This window comes from Gobius niger (genome assembly GCF_951799975.1).
Source record: "Gobius niger genome assembly, chromosome: 20".
NCBI lineage: Eukaryota > Metazoa > Chordata > Actinopteri > Gobiiformes > Gobiidae > Gobius > Gobius niger.
In genome coordinates, this window is record NC_136871.1 from 24,574,467 (window position 1) to 24,597,701 (window position 23,235).

General features: G+C 41.1%; 1 protein-coding gene across 1 annotated transcript in view; it reads right to left on the bottom strand.

The window, feature by feature from the left end:
- Positions 1–23,235, bottom strand: part of trim62.1 (tripartite motif containing 62, tandem duplicate 1) — a 50,925-nt gene that overhangs the window by 3,299 nt on the left and 24,391 nt on the right. Inside the window, exons 3-5 of the mRNA XM_079579525.1 lie at positions 13,691–13,786; positions 5,780–6,036; positions 4,531–4,646 (exon numbers count right to left, since the gene is read on the bottom strand). Coding sequence (XP_079435651.1) covers positions 4,531–4,646; positions 5,780–6,036; positions 13,691–13,786 — 469 coding nt within the window. The remainder of the gene's footprint in view (positions 1–4,530; positions 4,647–5,779; positions 6,037–13,690; positions 13,787–23,235) is intronic.

Consider the following 23,235-nt stretch of genomic DNA (forward strand, 5'->3'; position numbering starts at 1 on the left):
AGCATTTCCCATCTATTTTCTTATATTTCACGTTTTGCTTGTGAGGCATAAAAATGACAGTGAGCCTTTGTTCTAAAAGTGGTATTTTAGGATATGATGATGCAGAGAGTTGACAGTATCCAGTATCGATAGAGTCAATAATGTCGTTTATCGCGATACTTTCCTGCCTCAATATATTTAGAACTTCAGATTTGTCATCGTGACGGCCTTATCCATTAGGGATGTCACGGTAACCGGTGTAGCGATAAACCCCTGTAAAAATTTTGACGGTGAAAATTACCGTCTTGTTTTGTGATTTTATTATTATCTCGGTGAATAACCGCACCCGCGGTGTAGGCACGGTGAGCCTCACCAGCCACTGTCTCATCTGCTGCAGTTTCCGCGCATGCGCACTTTGTTGTTTGCAACCCAAACAAAACTTTCTCGTAGCTGGAATCATGTCCGACACGACAGCGCGCAGGATCTGTCAGCCTCAGAGTTCAGTTTGCGGAACGTGCAGGAAAAAGTGTCTCCAAATGCAGCAATACTTCGAACCTCTGACTCACCTGCGTGACCGTCTCCCACAGCTCTATAGCAGTAAGTTAACGTTGGCGTTTTAGCTGAAATGCTGATGTGGGACTTTGGGTTGAGGAGAATGTAACGAGTCGCCCCATAGTGCGGCTGCAGCGCCACCGCCAGTACATAAGCCGTGTCCGGATACCTCCGCACGATGGCCCAGTGCGTTACGGGGCTCCCGGTGGCAGATTGCAATAGATTCACTCTCGCCGCAGTTTTATGAATTTAATAATGATGGTATTTTCCCAAATCTGCAAAGCGAAAGCTCACTGGAAGGACAACAACAATTTTCCTGATATAGACGGTTTATCTTCGTTTCTGACGCTATAAATAGTACATGTAAAACCCTCGAAACATCAACAACACATCGTTATAGTTCCTTTACTTTGATGTGAAAAGGCTTTGTCTGTATTTTTTTATGTAACAAGCATTGTTAAACCTTTTTGAAACTATTTCAGTTTGTGTAGGACTATCAATGCTTTCTGAACAAATTAACACACATTAAAAAAAAATACCGCGATAATACCGAAAACCGTGATAATTTTGGTCACAATAACCGTGAGGTAAAATGTTCATACCGTGACAGCCCTATTATCCATGTGTATAAACATCAACGTTTCACACATTTGAAGAACAGGAAACGGGGTAGTTTCAAATTAGCCTCGAATCACGGACATTGAGCTCATTAATGTGATTGACAGGTATGATAGTTTTTAATTAGTCCCAATACCGCACAGAAGCCGATGAAAGAGCGCGCACACATAGGTCTATCTAAACACTAAATGAAACACAGCAGAGGATTACATGTTCAGGATCGTCTTTGTTTTTATCACTTGTTGCAACGGAATGCAAAGCTACAAGATAAAGTGGGGAAGCTGAGGTTTCAAAGAGTGTCACCGCTGCGCTGGGTTGCAATAGAAGAAGAAACAAAGTGAACAGGATTACTCAAAAGTGTGTAAACGAAGTGAAATACTACTCCAGGTTTAGAGTTGACAAGGGAACAATGTTACGGTATAATTTAAAGCTCCAAAAAGTTGATTTTGCGTGATACTGCGTGTGGTCTTTATGTCACCTCAAGTGTTCATTTTGTACAAGTGAAGTCCTGGTTTGGACATTATTTAAGCTCAGTCCTGCTTTAGACACTCATTTGACCTAATTTAGATATGATTACAGGGTAGCATGCAACCACCACTCAACGCAGTTCAAAAACATCGAAAAACGATTAAAACTACCCTGTTGTCTCGAGAAATAAGAAGAAAGAATGCTTTTTTTTTCTCCAAGTGGCAAACACAGCTTATTTGAATATGTCCCTCCAAGCCATGAGCAGGAAGAGTGAGAGGAGACGATCTGCCTGCTACTGCTCCGAGCCCAGGCGAGACAGAGAGCTGGATGAGGGATGAGAGATGATGAAGATGATGATGAAGGAAGGAATGTCTTTGTTAGCGCTCTGGCAACAGCCTCTGATGGATCGGAGGCGATTGTTCCATTTGGCAGTCAGTCAAGGGAGTCCAAAACTCTGCCCTGGCTCCTCACAGCAGCAAGCAACAGGCCAATATTAAAAAAATTGATTGAAGGGAAGGGGGGGGCATGAAATTCCTTTGCACAAAATATGAAATAATGTGGGAGGAGGGGGTGGAGATGAACCTCGTGGGTCATTACACCACAGAAGGGCATCTCTTCCCTGCAGCTCTGACGCCATTTCTCAAGACGGTGGAAGAAAAAAAAGGAAAGTGTCAATCCCAAAGCAAGTCTGGATTGGTTCCTGCAGGCTGCATTTAAAACCTGGACGCGCTGAGGGCGGGTGTGATAATAAGAATGGTTTAGCGCCTGCAGTCTGGAGTCTCTAGATCGGCGCATGCAGGTTAGTTGGAATGAGGCGAGCTAAACAGCGGCTCATTTTTATATAGCGCTTGCCATTTCAAAAACACTTCACAGCAAACCCATTAGTCATTCATTCCCGGCAGTTGACCGCGGAATGCTACTTATCAGAATCATCTTGTTGCAGAGCACTTGAATAGACAGGTCGCCAAATGTTGTCATATATTCGACATGTTGCTCTGGGTCCTGATCACCTTTTTGTTTTGTTTTTCTGTGGGGAGGGGCTTGCGTCTGGCAAAAATCTTTGCAGATATAAAAAATCTTTACAGGATGTGCGTGTGGCCTCTCATCATGTCTCGCACTTGTCAGAACTGTTTAGTCTGCGGCTTCATACAAGCGAGAGACAATTAATAGTGGAAAAATGTCCCCATGCCTGTGGTCTGTTCAAGTAGTAAATAAAAAAAACAGCATTGCACACTCAAGTAGCCGATGTCTAAAAGCAGCCCATTTTCTGGACTATCAGTCTCTCCGGAGCAGAGGTTACATTAAAGGAATAGGCCACCGTTTTTACATACTGAGATATGCTCTTACCTCACTTTACCCGAGTTAATATATCCCTGTCTGGTCTTTGTCCGTGCGCTCCGTCAGGCAAACGGAGCACATACGCAGCCTCTCCCACATGTCACATAGCTCCAAAAAAGCTCACGATAGAAGCTACCAAGCTCTTCCACGTGTTCCCTATTTAAATAAAGTTACGTGAAGTGTTTTCATGCGAAGTATATTTACACAGAAATGTAACATGTCGATTTTATAAGCAAATAAAAAGGGGGACTATATTGTGAGGCGTAATGATACGAGGAGCAAAACGTCCGCGCAGTAACTCCTAAAGACTTCCCCCGCTCACTTCCGTCAATAACCTTTAGGAGTTACTGCGCGGACGTTTTACTCCTCGTATCATTACGCCTCACAATATAGTCCCCCTTTTTATTTGCTTATAAAATCGACATGCTACATTTCTGTGTAAATATACTTTACGTTTGCCTGGCAGAGCGCACGGACAAAGACCAGACGGGGATATATTAACTCGGCTAAAGTGAGGTAAGAGCATATCTCAGTATGTAAAAACGGTGGCCTATTCCTTTAACCGAAAATTCTCCGTCATTTACGGAATATTTTTTACTTTGACGGAAAATTTCAAAGGCCGTCCGTCATTTTGAAGGATTGAAAATAAAGACGCAGCTCTGCTGTTTTTCAGTGCGCACGGGTCTCTCTCTCTCGCTAAAGTTTCACACCGCGTCTTGTCTTGGATGAGCTCTTACAAGTTGTATCACTGCCTTGCTAGCTAACTTTCCGAACAACAACACGGGGAAGAAAACCACGATGCAAACGCGGGTAAAGGCTAATAATATCCTTCCCATATGAAGCCGCTCTTCTCACGTAAGTCTCAGGACGAGCTCATCTATTTCTCTCTCTCTCTTTCCCTCCCTGTGTACGGAGCGGCGGTGATGGAACTGGTAAACATTGTCCCGTTCACCCACCGTCTCTTACATTCCGTTAAAATTAACAAATGCAAATAATAAGCTCCACTTTACATTTGTATGAGCGTAATCTGAGCCTTGATATTGATGAGCAGGTGACGCTCCAAAAGTCATCTCCTCTGAGACTTTTACGCACGAGTTTATATACATTTCTGCTGCAAAATGTACCATGACTGTTCAGATCAGGTTTAGTTTAGCTCCATTTATCCTGCAATCTCACATTTTTACTAACATAAATAATATGCAGCCTATATACATACATTTATTAAAAAAAAAAAAAAAAACGCTTATGAGAGATTAATTCATGAAGGATAAAAAGGAGAGAAATGATCCTGAGCGAAACCTCTGCTCCGGAGTATAAGTCGCACCACCCTTGGCAACTCCCTGGGCATGGCGGTGTAACTGCACTGTTTACGAGCCTCTTCCGGCAGCACGTTGTTCAAGCACCCATTTGCGATCTCGTTCCTCTTGCTGTGCCCATCTAGCTTTCAGCCCTCGATTAGCTTTTTTTCTTTTCAAACCAGACATGTAAATGAGCAAAAGCTTGGTAAATGACCCCCCAAAGTAACTCTGTACTGCCCTCTTCCTTCATGTACATTTGTAAGACATTGCCACGTACCAGGTGATATATCTTGAAATAGCGACTTCCATATAGTGTACTGCAGAGGGCCCATGTACTTTGATGTGGGGAAGTCCTCATACGTCAGATTGGTCTCGTGTATTTTTCCCTTGATCCTGGAACAGAACAAAAACAGATCAGTGTTTGCCTGAATCCAATTTGTCAACAATGTCACGTATTATGCCTCTCAGTCTCTGCTCTGAGTAATGAACGGAACAGATATTGAGGTTTTAAAACACTGACAAATGGCTTTATGAATTCCCAGCGGTGCAGATAAACGCATTAGGACAAAAGGGGCACAGACTTGTCTAATACTGTTACAAGATGATCCAGAGGAAAGATTTTCATAATCCACAGGGTGCGGTCTAAACGAGAGTGAGGCTCGGTGCCATCATAATGAAGTCTGTGAGATAAATAAAGATGTGGAGGCAAAAGTTAAATATTTGCAGCCCTTGTGGTTTGATTTAGTTACATGTGATCTGCCCGCCACTGAAATTCAGTGCAGCAAAACTTCATTCACGACAATGTTACGTCTCAATTGTCAATCATAAATGAGAGCCATCCATGACCATATGTGCGACACACTTCCACTTCTGTTCTCCATACACTGCGATAATCACTGAAACATAATGCGAGCCCCTAATCTCTGGCGCTCATGCCGTTTTCTGCCTCATTACGCCGCTCCAACATATTAACCGTTCAATTAAATCATGCTCTAAACTCCGCAGATTAGAGACAGCTGGTTTAGTTCAGGCCTAACGGACCATCTGCTCCGGGATTAGCAGAATGTGTGCGCTTTCTCCCTAAAAAAAAACAAAAAAAACACATGTGGCGTGTGGCTGTCAAAATATGAGCCAGTTTCAGTAGAGTAGCAAGTTGATTGGAGTATCATCAATAAAAGTACATTTATTATTTTGCACGTCTTCAAGAGACCATGTTGACCTGCAAATGCGTGCTTTAAATTATTCAGCAGCGACAGCAGGAGGAGGACTTTTATTCAGATGCAGAGAGCCACGATTTTACACTTTGTCAGACCCGATCAGTGTCAACAAAAGAAAATAACATGGTGGAAACTTGTCAAAACATTACTAACATTTGGATCTTTTTTTCATGTATGAGCCAAAACCTTGGACCAATCGAACCTGGTCCTAGATTCCTGAAATGCAAACAAAAATCCTCTTCACCTGCGCCCGCATTTTACACGGACAAACATGCCGTGTAGTAAGACTGTAAGAATGTGTTCCGGTACCTCTCCGATGTAACCGCCACGCCCTCCAGAAACTCATGCCTGCCGGTCTCGTTGAGCCGCTCCTGCAGTATCTGGATCCCCTCCTTCACGTCGCGGAGCTGCTGACTGTAGCGCTGGATCTTGTGCTCGATGTCGGCCAGTTTTCGGGCCGTGTCCATCTCCAGCTCCTCCAGCATGCACTTCTGACGCTCGCGCAGGAACCGGTGAAGCCGCTCGAACGCATCCCCGATGGTGGCGCGCAGGCTCTTGGCCGACGACTGCAAATCATCAAAAGGTGTCAAGAGGTGTTAGGATTTAACATACAGAATAGAAAAACACGATGGTTGCTAACGGCCATTTTACAGTCGCAATTTACTTTCCATGGCAACAATAACATGACAGTAAGAAGGATCGTAACAGTCTTTAAACTGGGTAAGGAAAGGTATTAATCATCTAGCTCTAAAAAAAAAATATATATATTGTGCGTGTTCTGCTTTCATGTAATAACCATAAATAGGGAGGCACCGATCGGATATTGGAACTAAAAAATAAAAAAATAAGATATCGGGCATCGGCTACAAAAATCCGATACTGAACAGATACCAGTTTTGGCTCTCAATGCCTTAAAAACATAACTTTTAGTTTCATGTTTTGATCACCGCGCTAAATGCTGCGCTTAGCATCAGTATGGTAAAGCTAGCATGCTAACGAAAACTAATCAAGGCTGGGACAGAGACTAACATAGAAATACCTAAAGTAGCCAAATAAATTAAACTTGACCACTGCTGAAGCCAAGTGTTTCTATTTTAGTTTAAGAAAACTGATCTCACATATTTGTAATGATCACATCACTTCATGTGAGTTGTTTATAGGATGTTTAGTTTAGAAAAGTCCAGTGATCCTTGTTAAATGTTTATCCAAGAGTTTATCAAAAGATATAATTGATCCGTAATATCATGACAGGAAAATATGACTTTATTGATCTTAAAATGGAGAAGAGAGTCAATTAAAATTTTAACTCAGAGAAAGCCACTTTTAAGAAAGTGGTATCGGTAAACATCGGGTATCGGCAGATACTCAAAACAAAGCATCAGTATCGGTAGCAAAAAATCATCTCTAAAGTATCATGTTATTACACGTTTTGGTGCGATGCGTTCTCTTCATATTACTATCCCATTACTGTGCTATCCATATTTCTTCTAAGATACAATATTTCTGTTTAATGTCATAAACATAATGCAAATACAACGCAATACTAAAAAAAGCAAAGGTATCAAGCAAAGGATGCTTTCATCATTCATTTCATTTTCTCCCACAAATAGATAGTGCTCTTGGATTCACACCTTTTCAGTAAAAACGCTTTTCATTAAACGCTGAGCAGATGGGCTGCCAAAAGGTCTAAATTTGGAACAAGACACAAGGAAGTTGTAAAACCAGGATGAATTTTAGAGTAATGGACCATTTCGGTACAAAAAGATCCCTACCTTGTATGTATTATATTATAACGGCAAGAAACCTGTACAATATATAATTATCAAGCCCAGTTTTTGTGTGTCTATAGTAATAATACAATAGATTGAAGAGCTCATATATAGGGCTGTCACGATAATCAATATATCGACTTATCGTTCAATAAATGACAGGTAAACGATATTTTTGGGCTCTATAATCATCGTCTGTACTGTAATTGCATTTCCCCCACGCCCAATTTCTCTACTGTAATACTTTATTTTTTCCCCAAAGTAACTTGTGTCTCATTGTATTTCATGCTTATTGTTTGATATTTTAAAATTAAAAGTACTTTTTGAACAAAGACATTGATAAGAAACAAAACAAACAACACTGAAGTGGAGCGGAATAATCAGCAATATGCTCAACTTGATGTCCTACACAGAGAAAACAAAACACCCTGTTTAGAGAGTCTTGGGTATCGCAAAGGCAAATTTGGTCGAAAAGTGGCTTTGCTTCTTTTTCAGACTAAATCTTTCAGCCATGATGTGAATTTATTAGGATTTGCAGAAGAGACCGTTGAAGCCATCACAAGAGTCGAGTAGAAAGGGCTGAGATGGAGGAAATGGGCAAAGAAAACGGATTTGTAGCTCCGTCGAAAGCTGTAAGACTGGACCTCAAACAGAATAAATCATCTGAGTTTTAGCAGCTGAATGTCAGAGAGAGGGAGAACAAAGGCGATGACGTTAAAAAGTCCGTTGAAGAAGCTGTGGGAGACTTTCCATTCGAGCCGTTTGGAGAAAGCAACGGACAGACTTTGGGGAGTGCTTCTAAACTTGACCTAAAAGTCCTCAAGAATCATTGCTCTGGTGAAAAGAAGCATCAAAACGAAGTGTGAAACTCATAAAGGGAGAGAAAAACACACATAGGAATAGATCCAAAGAGGTTTGAAGTGGACTGTGTGAAGATTTGATTGTAAATGATGAAAAACGCTCTAATTTTGACACAAAGGTAGAAATATATATGGAGTCGGTGCAGCACTTTCCCGCTGTGTGTTTGAGCTCCGCCCGTGGGAACCCATTAGAGGAGTATTCCTGCGTAAAGACGGGAGCGGTGACATTGAGGTGGGCTGGTTTTCTCGGCGCTCCTGCCTGGTTCAGAGCTGAGAGGAGACGACGCAGCGTTGTCAGGAGGAGGAGGAGAAGATGGCAGCGGGATGTGAAGCCTCAGACGTGGAGCGCAGGGACGAGTGGGAGAGACGCACTGCTTTACACATGCATGGGATGATTACACAGACACCCCTGGCAGCCCTGTGCCTAGAAAACACTACGTCCTGACAGCTCTCCAGACCGGGAGGGACAAACTAATGATTCTGTGTAAAGAACCAAAGTTGGTACAATCATTAAACTGGGACAATAATTCAATCAAGCCTACATCTGTGCTGTGTCATATGTTTATGACACATATCTCTGTGCAATTGGGTTGCACATTGTTGGGGAAAATAAATTATATTTTGTCATTTAAGAATATGAAGAGAGCCATCAACACCTCACAGAGACAGGACATCCCGTTTTGCCAGTCCTTGCCGAAGTCTAGCTCACCGAGACCTCCCTTATTGATCCAACTGATAATGAATTCACTCTCTACTTTTTCTAGTGATGCAACGATCCGATTCAGGTATCAGAGCTGAAACTGGAAAAAATACTTAATTGGGTATCAGCTATAAATATCCAATACTAACCCGATGCCAGTTTTGGCTCTTAGTGCTTTAAAAACACAGCTAAACAAGTGAATGTGGTTATGCTGCATGTTTTGTAGAGAGCCTGGAGAATTCAATTGTTGAGTTAGTTTTAAACCCCGCAGATGTATTTTTGATCGCAGTGCAAAATGCCACGGCTAGCAACAGCATGCTAAAGCTAGCGGGCGCATGCTAATGCTAACAGCAACTAATTAAGGCTGGGTCAGAAACTGCGATAGAAATATCCATATATATATTTTAGTTTATAAAATACTGTTATAGAATAACTGATAAGATATTTGTAATGCACAAGTTAAAAAAGGGCAGTGTCGAAAATCCAGTGATCCTTGTTAAATGTTTCCCCCATTAGTTTATTAATAAATATAATTGATAATTGATCTGTAACATCATGACAAGAAAAGATGAGACTTCATTGATCTCACACTGGAGAAGAGAAAGTCTCTTTTAAGAAAGTATCTTGGTATTGGTGAATATCGGATATCAGCAGATAATCAAACCCCCAGCATCTCTACTTTTTTCCTTACTGATTTATCATAATTTTACAGAAAAAGGATCACAAATGATTATATGATGAAAGCCTATGGACCCTGACCCGTCTTTGGGAGTGACTAATCTCAATGATTGCAGCCTTTGCGCTTTGGTAATTGCAACAGAAGTCTGAATAAAGAGAATACACTAAGCACAAAGATGGATCAATACGGGGGATTGCATACGCTTTCATCTGGTTCTGCTACTTTTTTTTTTAACCAACAGCTAGTTATAACCAGATCAAAGCAATAATTTTGCCATTTCAAAATGGGAAACCAAACAGAATCCTTTGAAGTGCATCTCTGAAGAACAGACCTGACCACTTGTAGACTTTACTGTCCGTTACCTATAAAAGCCTTTAGACAGCGGGATCGATGCTGTCGTGGAGGGGCCGTCTTCCAGGCAGAGCACTCAGTGAAAATAGTATAGAACTAATGTGATTTGCCTCTTCACAAGTCAAGGAGTCAATGCCAGTTTAGCAGCAGGACAGGTGGACTTAAGTGGCATGGCTCTCACTGAAACCAATGATCCGCCATCAATAAGTGCAAGGACCCATCTTATGTTAAACTGTCCCCTTCTCAAGAGCTCAAAGCTTTTTCCAATCTGCCGATGTCCCGAGGTGGTGCATCTATGTGCTGTGTTCAGTCCAGACACCTTCTATTGACTGATAATTTCGGCAAATAAGCGACGTTTGTTGTTTTTGTTTGCTTGTATACTTTATTGTCCCCGTAGGGAAATGCAAGGGGTGTGTGAAGGAATTCTGTTCTCTTTGATACAAATCTCTTAGAAAGGGCACATGGTGTGAATCTCTCATTCATCAATATTACCAAGACCAAGGCCGAAAGATGATAAGACTGTGGGAGTTGCTTCGGACTTCAGGTGAAGGTGGTCATTTCAGATTGTGCTGACAAATTTCGGTAGTTATACCAGATTTTTTTTCTTTTTTTTCTACAAATAATGAGAGAACAAACCACTAAAATAAAATGTTAGCTGTGGTCTCAACTCATTCCTGACTTTCCCCTACGTATTTGCACCTCATTTCTTCACAGGGACGAATTTATCGGTACATTTCACAACTTGCAGGGGCACTTTTCAGGGTCACTGTCACAGAAACGCTGGAAAACTAGGCTGAATCTTCATGAAAGTGACACAGATGTTATTAGATACAAAGTGCACTACAAAAACTAAAAATCAAGCATGGGTTTAAATGACGTTTTCACTCATTTAGACAGTTCTCCTGATCGGACCAAGTTTACTTTGCTAGTTTGAGTAATCTCGCTTGATATAAGAAAGTAAAAATGCCAACTGGACATGTGCAATTTTCAGATCCCACTAACAGATCAATCAACCTGAAATAAAGACAAAATGTAAAGAAAGGAGTCAGAAACATCCCAGAACAAGTGAAATAGTCCAGGTCAAATTACAAACTAAATCTGAACTAGTCAAAACAACCCAATTTTAAAACATTACGCTCAATTTGAGACGTTTAAACTAATGTAGATGTACATTTTTTGAAGCGTGTTTTTCCCACAAATGTACGAGTTCACAATATATGAAAGGAGGATAAAACAAATTTTCAGAACGAGAGAAAGGAAAAGATATTGTGCCTTTATTCTTGGGATAATGAAAACATGCATAACCAGATACCTTAAAGATTTTTTTTTATATCCAATGCTTGTGTGTGACCGGCTTAAAGGTCCTATACCATGCAAAATCTACTTTTGGAGCTTTTAACCATGTTGTTATGCTACTTCCTTATCAAAAATACCCCCAGCGGTTTGTGGCTTCATTTGCGCAGTTCTCAGCAATCCTCCTGAATCCTCCTGAATCCTGCTCTGAGCAGCTGCTCCGCCCTCTCCTGAAAAATGACCGACTTGTTCCGTTGTGTCGTCAGAGCGGAACGGAAGTGCTCGACATCTTTAATGTAATGTCTTAATTCTATGCTTACGGCCTGATTTTAATTTGTAAAACAGCTGTTTCATAATTTCAGTTGTAAGAAAGAAATAAAGGGGGAAAAAAAGGCAGTGCCCAAGGTGCTTCCAGGACAGTGCTGCCCCTGTGGAGAAAACAAACGCACCCCCCGAGCGTCTGAACAGATGTCATGTGTGCACTGAAGGCTGTTCTTTTTTTTACCTAACGATAATGTCAGAGAAAAGCGTGTTTGGCTTCGAGGACGGGACTTTTTTCAACATTCCTAAAGAAGAAGAGGCCACTCGCCAGAAGTTGGAACTTCTTTCCGGGATTCGGCGACTCTCAGCCAAAATAGTGTTTTTCTGTGACTGTGTCTTGATGGATGTTTGGTGAACCTTCGCCAGAATCAAAGTGGATTCACTTTTATAACCAACGCGAGTCCCGTTACGTAAACAGCGATGGACCAGAGTGGTGGTGAGTCAAAACGCGTGGTTGCATGTGTGTTGGCCATTTATGAAGCTGTGTTGCAGATGTCAACGCCTTATAACTGTATCGTGAAGTAACTTCACTTACTGCTGTGTATTTTCTACAGCAGTTAAAGTTGCATGAGCGGAGAGAGGGGGCGGGGCTAACTGAATCGAAGCGTTGGGTCTTCTGGGTTTGAAAAATACCTCCAGAAAACACTTACATTTATCACAGAAAATAGTACTACATAGTGGTAGAAGTACGATATATCATATGAATGCCTATACTTCACTTTGGAATGGCTAAAATAGCATGATACAGATCCTATAACCAATCATAGTGAAGTGTGAACTCTCAGAAGAAGCAGATAGAAATCAAAACCACAAGAACTTGAGGTTCCATCCCTGCATCCAGGTACTTCCAAGTTAGTCTGTCTTGACTTTTTTATTCTGTACTTCTGGTGAACAATAAATAAATAATGACTAGACTCCTCCATCTTGTCATCTCCTGGTTTTCAATAATTTATCTTTCAGTGGCATTGGCACAGGAGGGAGGGTCAGGACAGGGGAGCGGTGAGTGTCAAGTATAATGACCAGTTGGTTGTCAGGTCCATCCTGGACACATCACTCAGTCAGTCTTTACCCTCCCATAAGAGTAAGCTCTGTCACTCCATAACGCCAGGCTTCAATGCTATGTCACAGACTGTAGACTGTCTGGACTTTAGGAGAGAAGATTAACAAGAGAGTGCATGATAGCATTTTCAAACATAACCGTAAACTATATAAACAGAACAGAAGAACTCACAAATAATAATCTATGTTTTTATGGTTTAATTGCAGATCAACCACAAAGTGTTGTAATATTGGAAGTCAGTGGGACATTTCAGTGTCCACAAACAACACACCCTTGTGGAGAACAAAATCACACAAAAACTAAACAAGTATAAAAATTAAAGTTGTTAATAATCTTAGCCAGGCCCAAGACTAATAAAAAGGTCAAATCTATTTCAAACACTCACATTTCATGAAATGGGCCAATTAGTGAACCATTTTTTACATCATCTGTGGCTTTGTTTTTGACGTTGGCTGATAAAATAACGGATTAACAGATTTGCGTAAATAAAAATTTGAAGAAAATAAATAATAGCATTTAGCATTGAAGCGTTTGTCATTGTTTCAGTTATTGGGAGCCTCGTCCAATGCACTTCTGACTAACCACTTTTAAAGAACACTACAGTATACAAGAAAATGTTGCAAAGGGGAAGGATGAGAAGTGATCAGGAAATAGCATTTGTAACCAATGGTGAGCGACTGAGATTGCTTTATATCTGAAGCTGAACCTCAGTGCCTGCGGGACTACAATGCAATGTATTATCTATGAATTTTTAACATATTGTGAATATATTAGTCTAACCTTTGCCATGTTTGTGGGTGGTTGTCTTGTTAGTGCGCTTGAGTTATGCCATGCACATAGTGCAAACAAAAAAGTTTCGAGAGAACTATGATAGTGCCAGAATGATTCAGACTTTACAGTGTTTTAGTTCTTGTTAGGATGCATCTCTCCAGTGTATTCCAAGTGCTTACTCTTTTTCATATCGCCATAATCTACAGATATTGTTCTGTATAAGATATGCCGCTGTAAATGTTGCAGGAAGTAAGAAAATTACAGTTAAGTTAACAATTATCACTATCAGTCCTTTGTTCTTATCATTTTTATATTTTTCAGAGACAAATACTTCAAACAGAAACAACTGAAGTCAGAAGCATAGCTCTCCCTGTAGTAACGACGTATATCGGAGGTGTTAAGTGTTGCTGTTGTACCTTGGTCTCGGTGAGCTGTCTCTGGAGTAGCTGCAGGGCTTCGCTGTGGCCCTTCTCACTGTCCTGAAGAGAGGCCAGCTGCTCCTTCATCTCCCTCTGCAAAACAAGCACAATGGGTCAGCATTATACAACAACCACTGTGGAAATGGAATGTACTGCCACAAAAGAGACGGATGGGAATATCTCATGGATGATTTGGCAATATGGTCAGAAACGAGTCATATCTAAAAAAGAAACAAAGATATGTTTCAACAGGAGAGAGAAAAATGACAACACCCAAACCATGCATGGAGAGACTGCATGTGTCAGGTTTCCACTGTTAACCTTGGCCAGATGTAAGCAAGTCCCTTTTGTGTCGGGCCAATTTCCTAACCACCTTAGGGTTGTACACCATATGTGACAAAACGGGGGATTCGGGGGCGTCCGGTAGTTAAGCATTTTTATAGAACTTCAACAGGTAATCTCTGGTGTGTGTATTGTACAGTAAATCGTTCAAAATCATCTTGTGGGCCTTTGGTTCCCTGCCAGAGGGCCGGATTTTGCCCCCGAGCCTGCGGTTGCTTTCCCCTGAGCTAGTCCTGAGTAAACCGAGCTTAAGATCAAGAGATGAGTTCATGATTCTGACCCGGCTACACTGAAGAATACGTCAAAAGCAGAGAACGGGGGGACAAGAAAGTGCATCACTAACACATTTTTATTCTATCAGATCTCAACCCTATTCACGAATGAACAATGTGGAGTATCATACAATTCGGATATTTTGAACAGTCCACGGAGTTTAATTAAAGCGCACAATCCTTTTCTCATTATGCAGCTCTAAACCCGAGCACATATTCAGCGGGGATCTAGGTTTGAAAAACAGCAAAGGCACAAAAAACACACTCTCCACAGAGGACAGTTGGTGCATCAGAAAAAATCTGGGTCTGATCTCCAGTCAAGCAAACGCAACAGGACCAGCAGCACTCAGCCACCTCAGCTCCCCACGGCCCGGACACACTTCACTGTCTGCGTCACACCAGCTTTACATAAGACACCGCAAAAACAAAAACACTATCAGTACAAGGCTGAGGACATGAAGTCGGAGAGGGCATTTCGGATAGAGTGTTTCGACTACTTGAAATGCCAAAATATCTAGCAAAAATATCAAGCCCCAGCACTTATCCATAACCGCACAGTCTAAAAAAAAGAAAAAAAAAAGGCAGAATCATAAAGACAAATGCTGAAATAAATGTAGAAACTTGACATTGACACCCCATAAGTGACAAATGGAGAGGCCGATTTGAGGAGGTGGGTTTCGAGAGGTGACTGTAATTAAGTTGAAACAAAGCGGTGTGGGCAGCTGCAGCGAAGGTTCAATCCCACAAGGTCCGACTTTAAAAATAACGTGGACAGGGTTTGTCCCAAAAGTCCTAGTTACTCCAGCAGTACATTTCATTTATCTGAACCTTTTGTTTGCTTTCAGATCCAATGTGTGGTGTTTTGATAAGAAATATCCAAAAGGAACATGCACCAATGTCAGACAAGATCATTTATCTGTCTGACAAAGTCCATCACGTCACCGTATTTATCAAGTGTTGCTGCCCCATCTCTTTTTAACATTATATGGCTACCCTGTGACCCCAGTGATTTGTCAGCTTTGCCAAGTGCAGAAAACAAATTGCAAAAATACACCAACAGGAAAGATTTCGGCGGCTACATCGTAATCGTCCGCCCTGCCCTCCTGCCTGTCAGTATCAGTCTGTGTATGTGGGTGCGACCTCTGGCCCGCTGCCGACAGGCGCATGCAGCGCTGAGGCGTGGGTCTCATCATTAACATGTGGAGCCACGCTCGCCTCTGCACCAGCCACTGTTCGCCTCAGCTTTTCTCCTTGACAAGAATCAGCGGCATCCCCGACGCTGCATACACAAACATTTATCCACTTTTAAGCTTAAAAAATGTAGAATTATACGCTTTTTGACCCCTTCAATTAATCTTCCATGCACGATTTAGCCATAACATTATGACCACAACATATTAATTGGCAGCAAATAAAAGGGTCAACATTTATACCGCATATCAATTAGCCAAAGCATTATGATAAGACGATTAATAGGCGCAATACAATACAATACCTTTGGTCCCGACTTGGATCACTTGTCTGTTCTCCTCTGTTCTATCCTTGAATCATACTGACAAAACACCCCACAAGACCTGCAGTTTTGGAGATGGAGGTTGGCCGAAAGTCAATATATAGGGCAATATGTTAAGATAAGATAAGATAAGATGATACTTTATTGATCTCACAGATGGAGAAATTGCATGACAGATGGAGAAATAAGTAACTTAATTTGATGTATTGTTTGGTTTTTTCTTTCTAATAGCCTAGACCTAAACATTTATTCTTATTCTTATAGTAAAGGTTTCAATCATATAAATACATCTAATAGAGGTCGACTAATAAGGGTTTTTCGAAGACCAATGCCAATTCTTTAAGGGAATTTTGATTGGTCGATGTCGATATGCACTGCAGATATTATTGGCCAATATTTTTAAAATGATCTTGTCAATAACACTGTGTATGAAGCTTCTAAACATGTCAGTGTTGAACAGTGACAGCAGGGGGTGCTGTATATTCATGTTTAGTGGGTACTTCAGAGGGAGACAAAGATTCCAAAACTAGAAACAGTAAGTGTGTGTCTCCTATGGTTCTGAAACAGGCAGTCTGTCACTTTCGGTTCCGATATCTCGGCTGATAGCCAACATTGAAAATACCCAAATAATTTGGCCTGACACATGGGTCGAGCCAACAGAATTTGAACCACGTCAAACTCAATCCCCATGTTCTTGCTTCTGCTTTGAGAACAAAACGCTCCCTCGGCAGCAGCCTAAAACATCTTGGCTGTAACCGGGGGTCACTAGTTTCGCTGAGCATTTTTGAAGGTCCACAGCCATTTACTTCATCAACTTTGAAGGCAATATCCGCACTTCTTGTCCAAAATGTGACAAATTGTTGCAATAAAGCGTGTTGTTCACTTCACCTGTCAGCGGTCAATGTTCTGCATGACTGACTGCATGTTAAAACTGTGCTTCGTGGCAACGTTTCAAGCCCCAGCAGCAGAGTGACGGCAGGTTTATCAGCAGCGCTAAGCAGACAGCTCTATTTGATGCTTTTTTTTTTTTGCTGCAGTGAATGTAAAAGGGAGGTGAAAACAGGTTAGAGCAGCCAGGCAGCGGCGGTCATAAATGAAGCATTAGCTGTGAATTTAATCCTTCAAATGACGTTTTGATGAGATGCATTTTGACTGGTTCATGTAGCCAGCGCAAACACTGAGAGCATTAGGAGATTGAGTTTTCAAAAATAAATATGCAGAGACTAGGGAGAAGTATTAAAATTAATTTGGGCTTTCCTCAACTACTCTAACACGACCATGTTTGCTGATGAAGCTTGTGCCGATGTGAGGACACCGGGATTATTTAGCGAGAGCCCACAGGAGGACATGGAGTCTCTTTGATATTCAGGATTTTTATAATTGTCAAAATGTCGATTGCGTTTAAACTTTTCCAACAGCTATGAGCGATATTATGCAGAGCCACGATGAAGGACTTACAGGGATTTATTGGCTGCAAAAAACATTGTCCCCGATGAGCAGCAGCAACACGCAGTCACAGCATGAATAATAACGAGCCAAAGACACAGAGGGGGAGGTTACGAGGGATTTTGGATAATGTGATCAGGCGCTTTTACTCAAATAGAAGTGCAAATACGTTCACTTCATTGTGGGAGATTGTAAGGCAACACTTTATAATAACTACACCTTATTCAGCCTTAATAAATGATGAACTAACAGTTAATTCATCATGAACAATTCATCAGTTAAGTGTAAGAATTACTTAAAGGGGCTAGATGCAAGTTGGCCATTTTATACTCACTACTGCCACCTCAGGTCATACGTGTAACTGCAGCTTCTATATTAAGCTCGTGCATGACGGCACTTTGGACTCGAAGCAACAACTTTTTGAGTGACAGTGCAGGATTTTAGAGGCAGTTGTGGTGACAGGACTGGGCTCATTCTACACATTAGGACATTGCTGGAACAGGCAGGGTGAGGAAAATACATCATTTTAACATTTTAAAACTCCATATAGTCCCTATAACAATGAATGAGTGAAGTATGTGAAGAACTATTCATAATGAGTTAGGCATTAACTGTAGTAGCCAAGTTATTAAGTGTTAGTCACGCTTAACTAATGAATTGTTCATGATTTTTAAGTGTTGGCTCATCAATTATTAAGGCTTGATAAGTGTAGTTATTATAAAACGCTAGCAATTAAGTAAAAAAAAAAAAAACATTCTATAGATACAGACGGCATCGCGTCATAGAAGGGGGCGTGGCTTCGCCGAGGGGGAAAACAGAATCTTTTGGGGAAAAACTAATTTTCCACTGTTTTTAGCCATTTTCACGTGGAATATGAACTTATTTATCACACATAAATAAAGTCAAGTCTAAATCGGGTCCATATGATGTTTATTCACAGCAGATTGTTCTGTAGAAGCGGAAAAAATGTCAGTCGCAGCTAGCATTAGCACGATGCTAACATGTAGCATGACGTTAGCATTCTCTGTTATTTATGTATTTTTGGGCTGTTGAACCACTTTGCTCCTCCTATGTCTTTGTATTTTTACTGGGTAGAAAACTTAATCAATAATTTAGCATTTGTTGAAGTAGTTTTTGAATAATTAAGTTTAGATTGTTCTCAAAATTGTTTTCCCCTTAACGGTTTTCAAACATGACCATATATGGGCGATTCCAGAGATGCAGTCTGTATATATATGAGCGCAAAAATAAAGCAGATGGTTAAGGCGTAGGAGATTAAATCTGCTGCTATTATCTGAGCACATCCTCAGCTCCTTGAAGAAAGGGTCAAAACAGCGACAAAAACAAGGATGAAAACGCAACAAAACAGTGGCAAAAACACACCAAAAAAGTAATGAAAAATCCACAAAAAAGCCACAAAAGAGTGACAAAAAAGTGGCAAACATGCGGGAAAAGATACAATAACACAATAAAGAAGGTGACAAAGATGTGACAAAAAAACGTCTGTCAAAAAAGCAACGTAAAAAAGCCCAAAAAAACAAAACAGAAAACAAACCCCGAACAGTAAAGAAAAGAGATGAAAACATGACTAAAAAAAAGTGAAGAAAAAGCAACAGAGAAAGAAGCGACAAAAGGACGAGAAAAAATTACTGAAAAACAATAACACATAAAAAGGGACAAAAAAAGTACAGAAAACGTGACAAACGCACAAGAGAGACAAAAAAGAAACAAAAAAAATAAAAAAAAATAAAAAAAAAAGTACAGAAAACGTGACAAACGCACAAGAGAGACAAAAAAGAAACAAAAACAAAAAAACAGCCAAATCAGTTTTGTAGTTCTTAGCTTTCAAGTGAGGTGTGACAAAGATATGGCGGTAAATACTTAACCTTAACCTGCGTATTATAAATTTACAGTGAGGCTCTATTCGCGAGGACTCGTATTTGTAGAGTTCCCGCCTCTCTCGCCGCAGCTGCAGAGCTAAAGATGGCCACCGCTCTGTAAACCATAAATGATTTTCTCAAGGACAGAGCGGCTCAACCTTCATCGCGGCAGAGACGTATTTCTGTCACGCTGCAGGACAGTTTAGTAAACAGGCCATTACGGTGAGCCACTGTGAGCTTTATGGTCTGGAGGTAATATGGCATCACTGGGCTGCGTTCAGAAGCACCGCCATGATAAACTCGCAGGTTCAAGGTCGCAACGGAGTGGTATTAAAACTCGAAGTGGGTGTGCAAGAAAAAGGCTATTATGAAGAATGTACAGTAAGGGAACCGAGGAAGAAATAACATTATTAGTTTGGCAATACTGGAAGAAACACATCTCGGAGTATCCTTGAGGTGAGATTAAAGTACAGTCAAAACAAAGTAGATCATAATAACGTGGTAAAGTTTTTTGGTTTCTATCCCCTTTATGAAGATCCTGCAATGGGGTCAAGAAAAAGCAACAACCCATAAAAGACAGTTAGAAACGGTCTTTTGTCAAACACAAGTCAAAACACAAAAACGGAGGAGGAAACAAAAGACAAAAGGCCCAAGCAAACACTCCAGACTACATTATAGAGGTCATAGGCGGTGTTTTGAAAAGGGGTCAAACTTATTACAATATTTTCTTCTGTGTGTGTCGGCGGCGGCAGCAGCGGCAGCGAGCTCTCAGGGGGGGAACCAAACAAACGGCAAAACAACAAACTGCAGTGTCAGGGCTCGTGCTGAGGAGACAGAGCCCCCACATGTGCTCGAAGAGGCGTCAGCAGACTGTGGGCTCTCCAGAGGGTAGAGCTGTCCTGTCCCGCCGCCGGTGGGGCTGTGGGGGAGTGATGTGACAGGATGGCCAGATGCGAGAGGAGTGGGTAAAGAACACTGATGGAATCTGTAAAGCACTGATCTGCGTTAAGAAAACTGAACTTTTCAACGTCCCGGTGTAAAGGTTTTAAACTACCCCCCATTTCAGGCTACCCTCCGGTACTTTGAAATCAGTTTCAAGTTACCCCCGGGGGTAAGATGAACGCGATTTCAAGCTACCCCCCCTGATTTCAGATTACCCCCCTCTCAACTGCTTTCTTCATCCATAAAATACCTTACAGTAGCAATGCCAGATGAAAATTTGAAATACAGTAGATAATATTCATAAGAGCATAGGATGGTAGAGGTCAGCAAGAGGATGAAAAGGTTTTTTGAATTTTTTAAATACATCAATTACTTCCAAAGTTATAAACATTTCAGTTTTCATTTTCGGCCACTTTTGGTGAAATCGTTTTCCATTAAAACAATAGGATATGGTCTGGACCGATTTATCACAAAAAGTGGTACAATTTTCAGCTTCTTTGTTCTCTAACTTTCCCATCTCCCCAAATATCATTCTCAAAATTCACATCCAAGAAGGAAAATTGTCAAGGATTTCAAATATGATGTCAGATTTTAATTGTGGGCTAAGACAATGCAACCAATTTGCATATTTTAACAAATAATTAAGGCGAGACACTGCAGGTGGATACAGAAAACATTTAAAGTGAGTGATATCGATTTTAAACTTCAGCTGTATATTATTAACACAAATCTGAACAAAAACTGTATTGCTGTATTTCCGTAATATTTGATTATATATAAAAATAAGAGTTTATGCTAAAATATGCAATTTTTTGCAGATTAAATCTAAATAATGCACCATCCATGTTTAAAATAATGGTTTAAGCTTTGTTGGTACATTAGATAAAAAGATTCTTTCAGAGGGGATTTGGGATATCTTGTATAGTTTTTTGAATAAGCCAGTTATGGTGATCTCCAAAAAAAAAAAAAAAAAAAAAAGTCAAATATTTAGGACTTTTTTTTTTTTTTTTTTAGTTACTTAATTTGTAATTTTATAGTGGAAATTCAGCAAAACATATCCTATTGCATTTCTGTTATTTTGGTAAATTAATCACGTGAATAAGATTGTTTTAAGAGCTAATTTGTAGTTCAAAAACTCCGCATTGTGGCTTTATGCAAATGAGTGCGCACCGCGGAGCAGAGAGGATTTGGAGCGAGACACGTTATACCATAGAAACTAGCTTCGTAGCCTCACACTGTGGCTGATGCGGGTGCCCTGCGGACCCCGCTGGTTCCCGGTGTGCCAGGGCATGTGCCAGGGCATGTGCCAGGGCCATAAACAGCCACAGACCTGGGCTACAGTCGGGCCGTTACCGCGCGAGCGGAGCGGAGCTAACGCTAGCTACACCGCGGACTCGCCCTGGTTTAGAGCGGCCGCTGACGGCGCGGCCAGGTTTTATAACTTCATTCAAAAAGCCGCGGGTCAAAATCACATTTATATCCCAAACCAAAGCGCAAATAAGAAAGAATACTTCTTATATTTTATGATCATGATGGTGACTTTTCGAAAAATGTCCACACTTTCAGCCACGATTGCGGAGACTTTCCCCCACAATATCTCAGGATTTACAGCAAATATGCAGAAGTCACCAGCACCATTGGACTCGGCTACTCGTGTTCTGATTGACTGGAAAATATCACGGTCCGGGAACGTGATTTGTTGCCGCGGAAAACGAGATGAAAAAAGTGTTTTTTTCGAGCGAGGTCCAGACTACTGATCGACGATTTTGACGCTGCAGGTGGACTTTACTCATTCATAACTCAACAATTAATTGGCCTACCGAAGAACTAAAAACACCAGTGGATTCCTTGATTCAAGCTGCGTTTAATGATACTAGATTAATAAATATCCGTCGAATATTGTAACCGCTAGATGGCGCTAAAGCAGAGGAACGCTCATTCAGGTCATTTTTCACCACTCAGTGACGGCTGCATTTTGCGTTGCTACTTACAGGAACCGTGGTTGGAGCCGTAACCTTAAGGATAGTGGAGTTTACGAACTAAAGCTAACCTTACCTTAGCCCTAAACTTAAAGAACAACTAACCCCAAAATCAACTTTTTTGTCTAGCTAAGTTGTATAAATGGGTATCTTATAGTGTTGTCTACATGTATCTGTCACTATTTTAACAATTTAGTGCATATTTGTTGAAATCCTGTCTTTGTGTCCAAAACCGTCTGTGTGGCGCCATCTGCACCTTATCGAGTGCATTACATGCTTTACTGTTGGTTTCCTTCGTGATTAGCTCTGAGCGGGGCGCTTACGTCAGCAGGAGGGCGCCGACGTCAGCGGCCTCTCTTCTGTGGAGTATAAAAGCAGCCCACTCCGCACACGCCCCCGTAGCGAGTTGGAGTTTGGAATAGCGAGTGTCTTTATATCGATTTTCAGGTTTGCGATTTATTAGCGTAGCTTTTAGTTAGATTTATTACATAGCTTTTAGTTAGATTTATCAGCATAGCTTCTAGTTAGATTTATTAGCTTGTCGTAGTTTAGATAGTTATTAGATTTAGTTGTAGTTTAGTCTTAGTGAGAGATTAGTAGCATTTAGCATAAGAATTAGCTAGGTTAGCTGTATTTAGTGTTTTGTATTGTGTAATATTAGGTGTAGTGTTGTAGTCTTGTTTGTCAGGATGGGGAGAAAGTGTAGTGTTGTAGGTTGTCATAGTTCTGTAGGTTTACATTACTTTCCTCAGGACTTAGAAATTAGGCGCCAGTGGCTGCGCGCAATTGGCCTGGGGGAAAACTGCGAACTCCCGCCTCGTGCTGGAGTTTGCAACCAACATTTTACTTGCGATTCCTTCGCCAACTCCTTGGAGTTTGAGCTGGGCTACAGTAAGGTTCTTCGTTTGAAGAATGAGGCAGTCCCCACCCTTGCTCTTCCACGACTGAGCCCACCGACACTGCTGCCCCGCCAGCAGGACGCTTTCAGGCGCCAATCTGAGGTGAGTGAGAATAACAACAACCTAAAACTGCTACTAATGTCATGTAAGTAGAATTTCGATAGTGCACGTTGAAATAGATTGTAGTAGTGTCTCAAACAATGCGGGATCTGGCGTGTAAATAAACTATGCACTGGGTGAGGCTTGTGGCTGCGTGTGCTCCAAGCGGT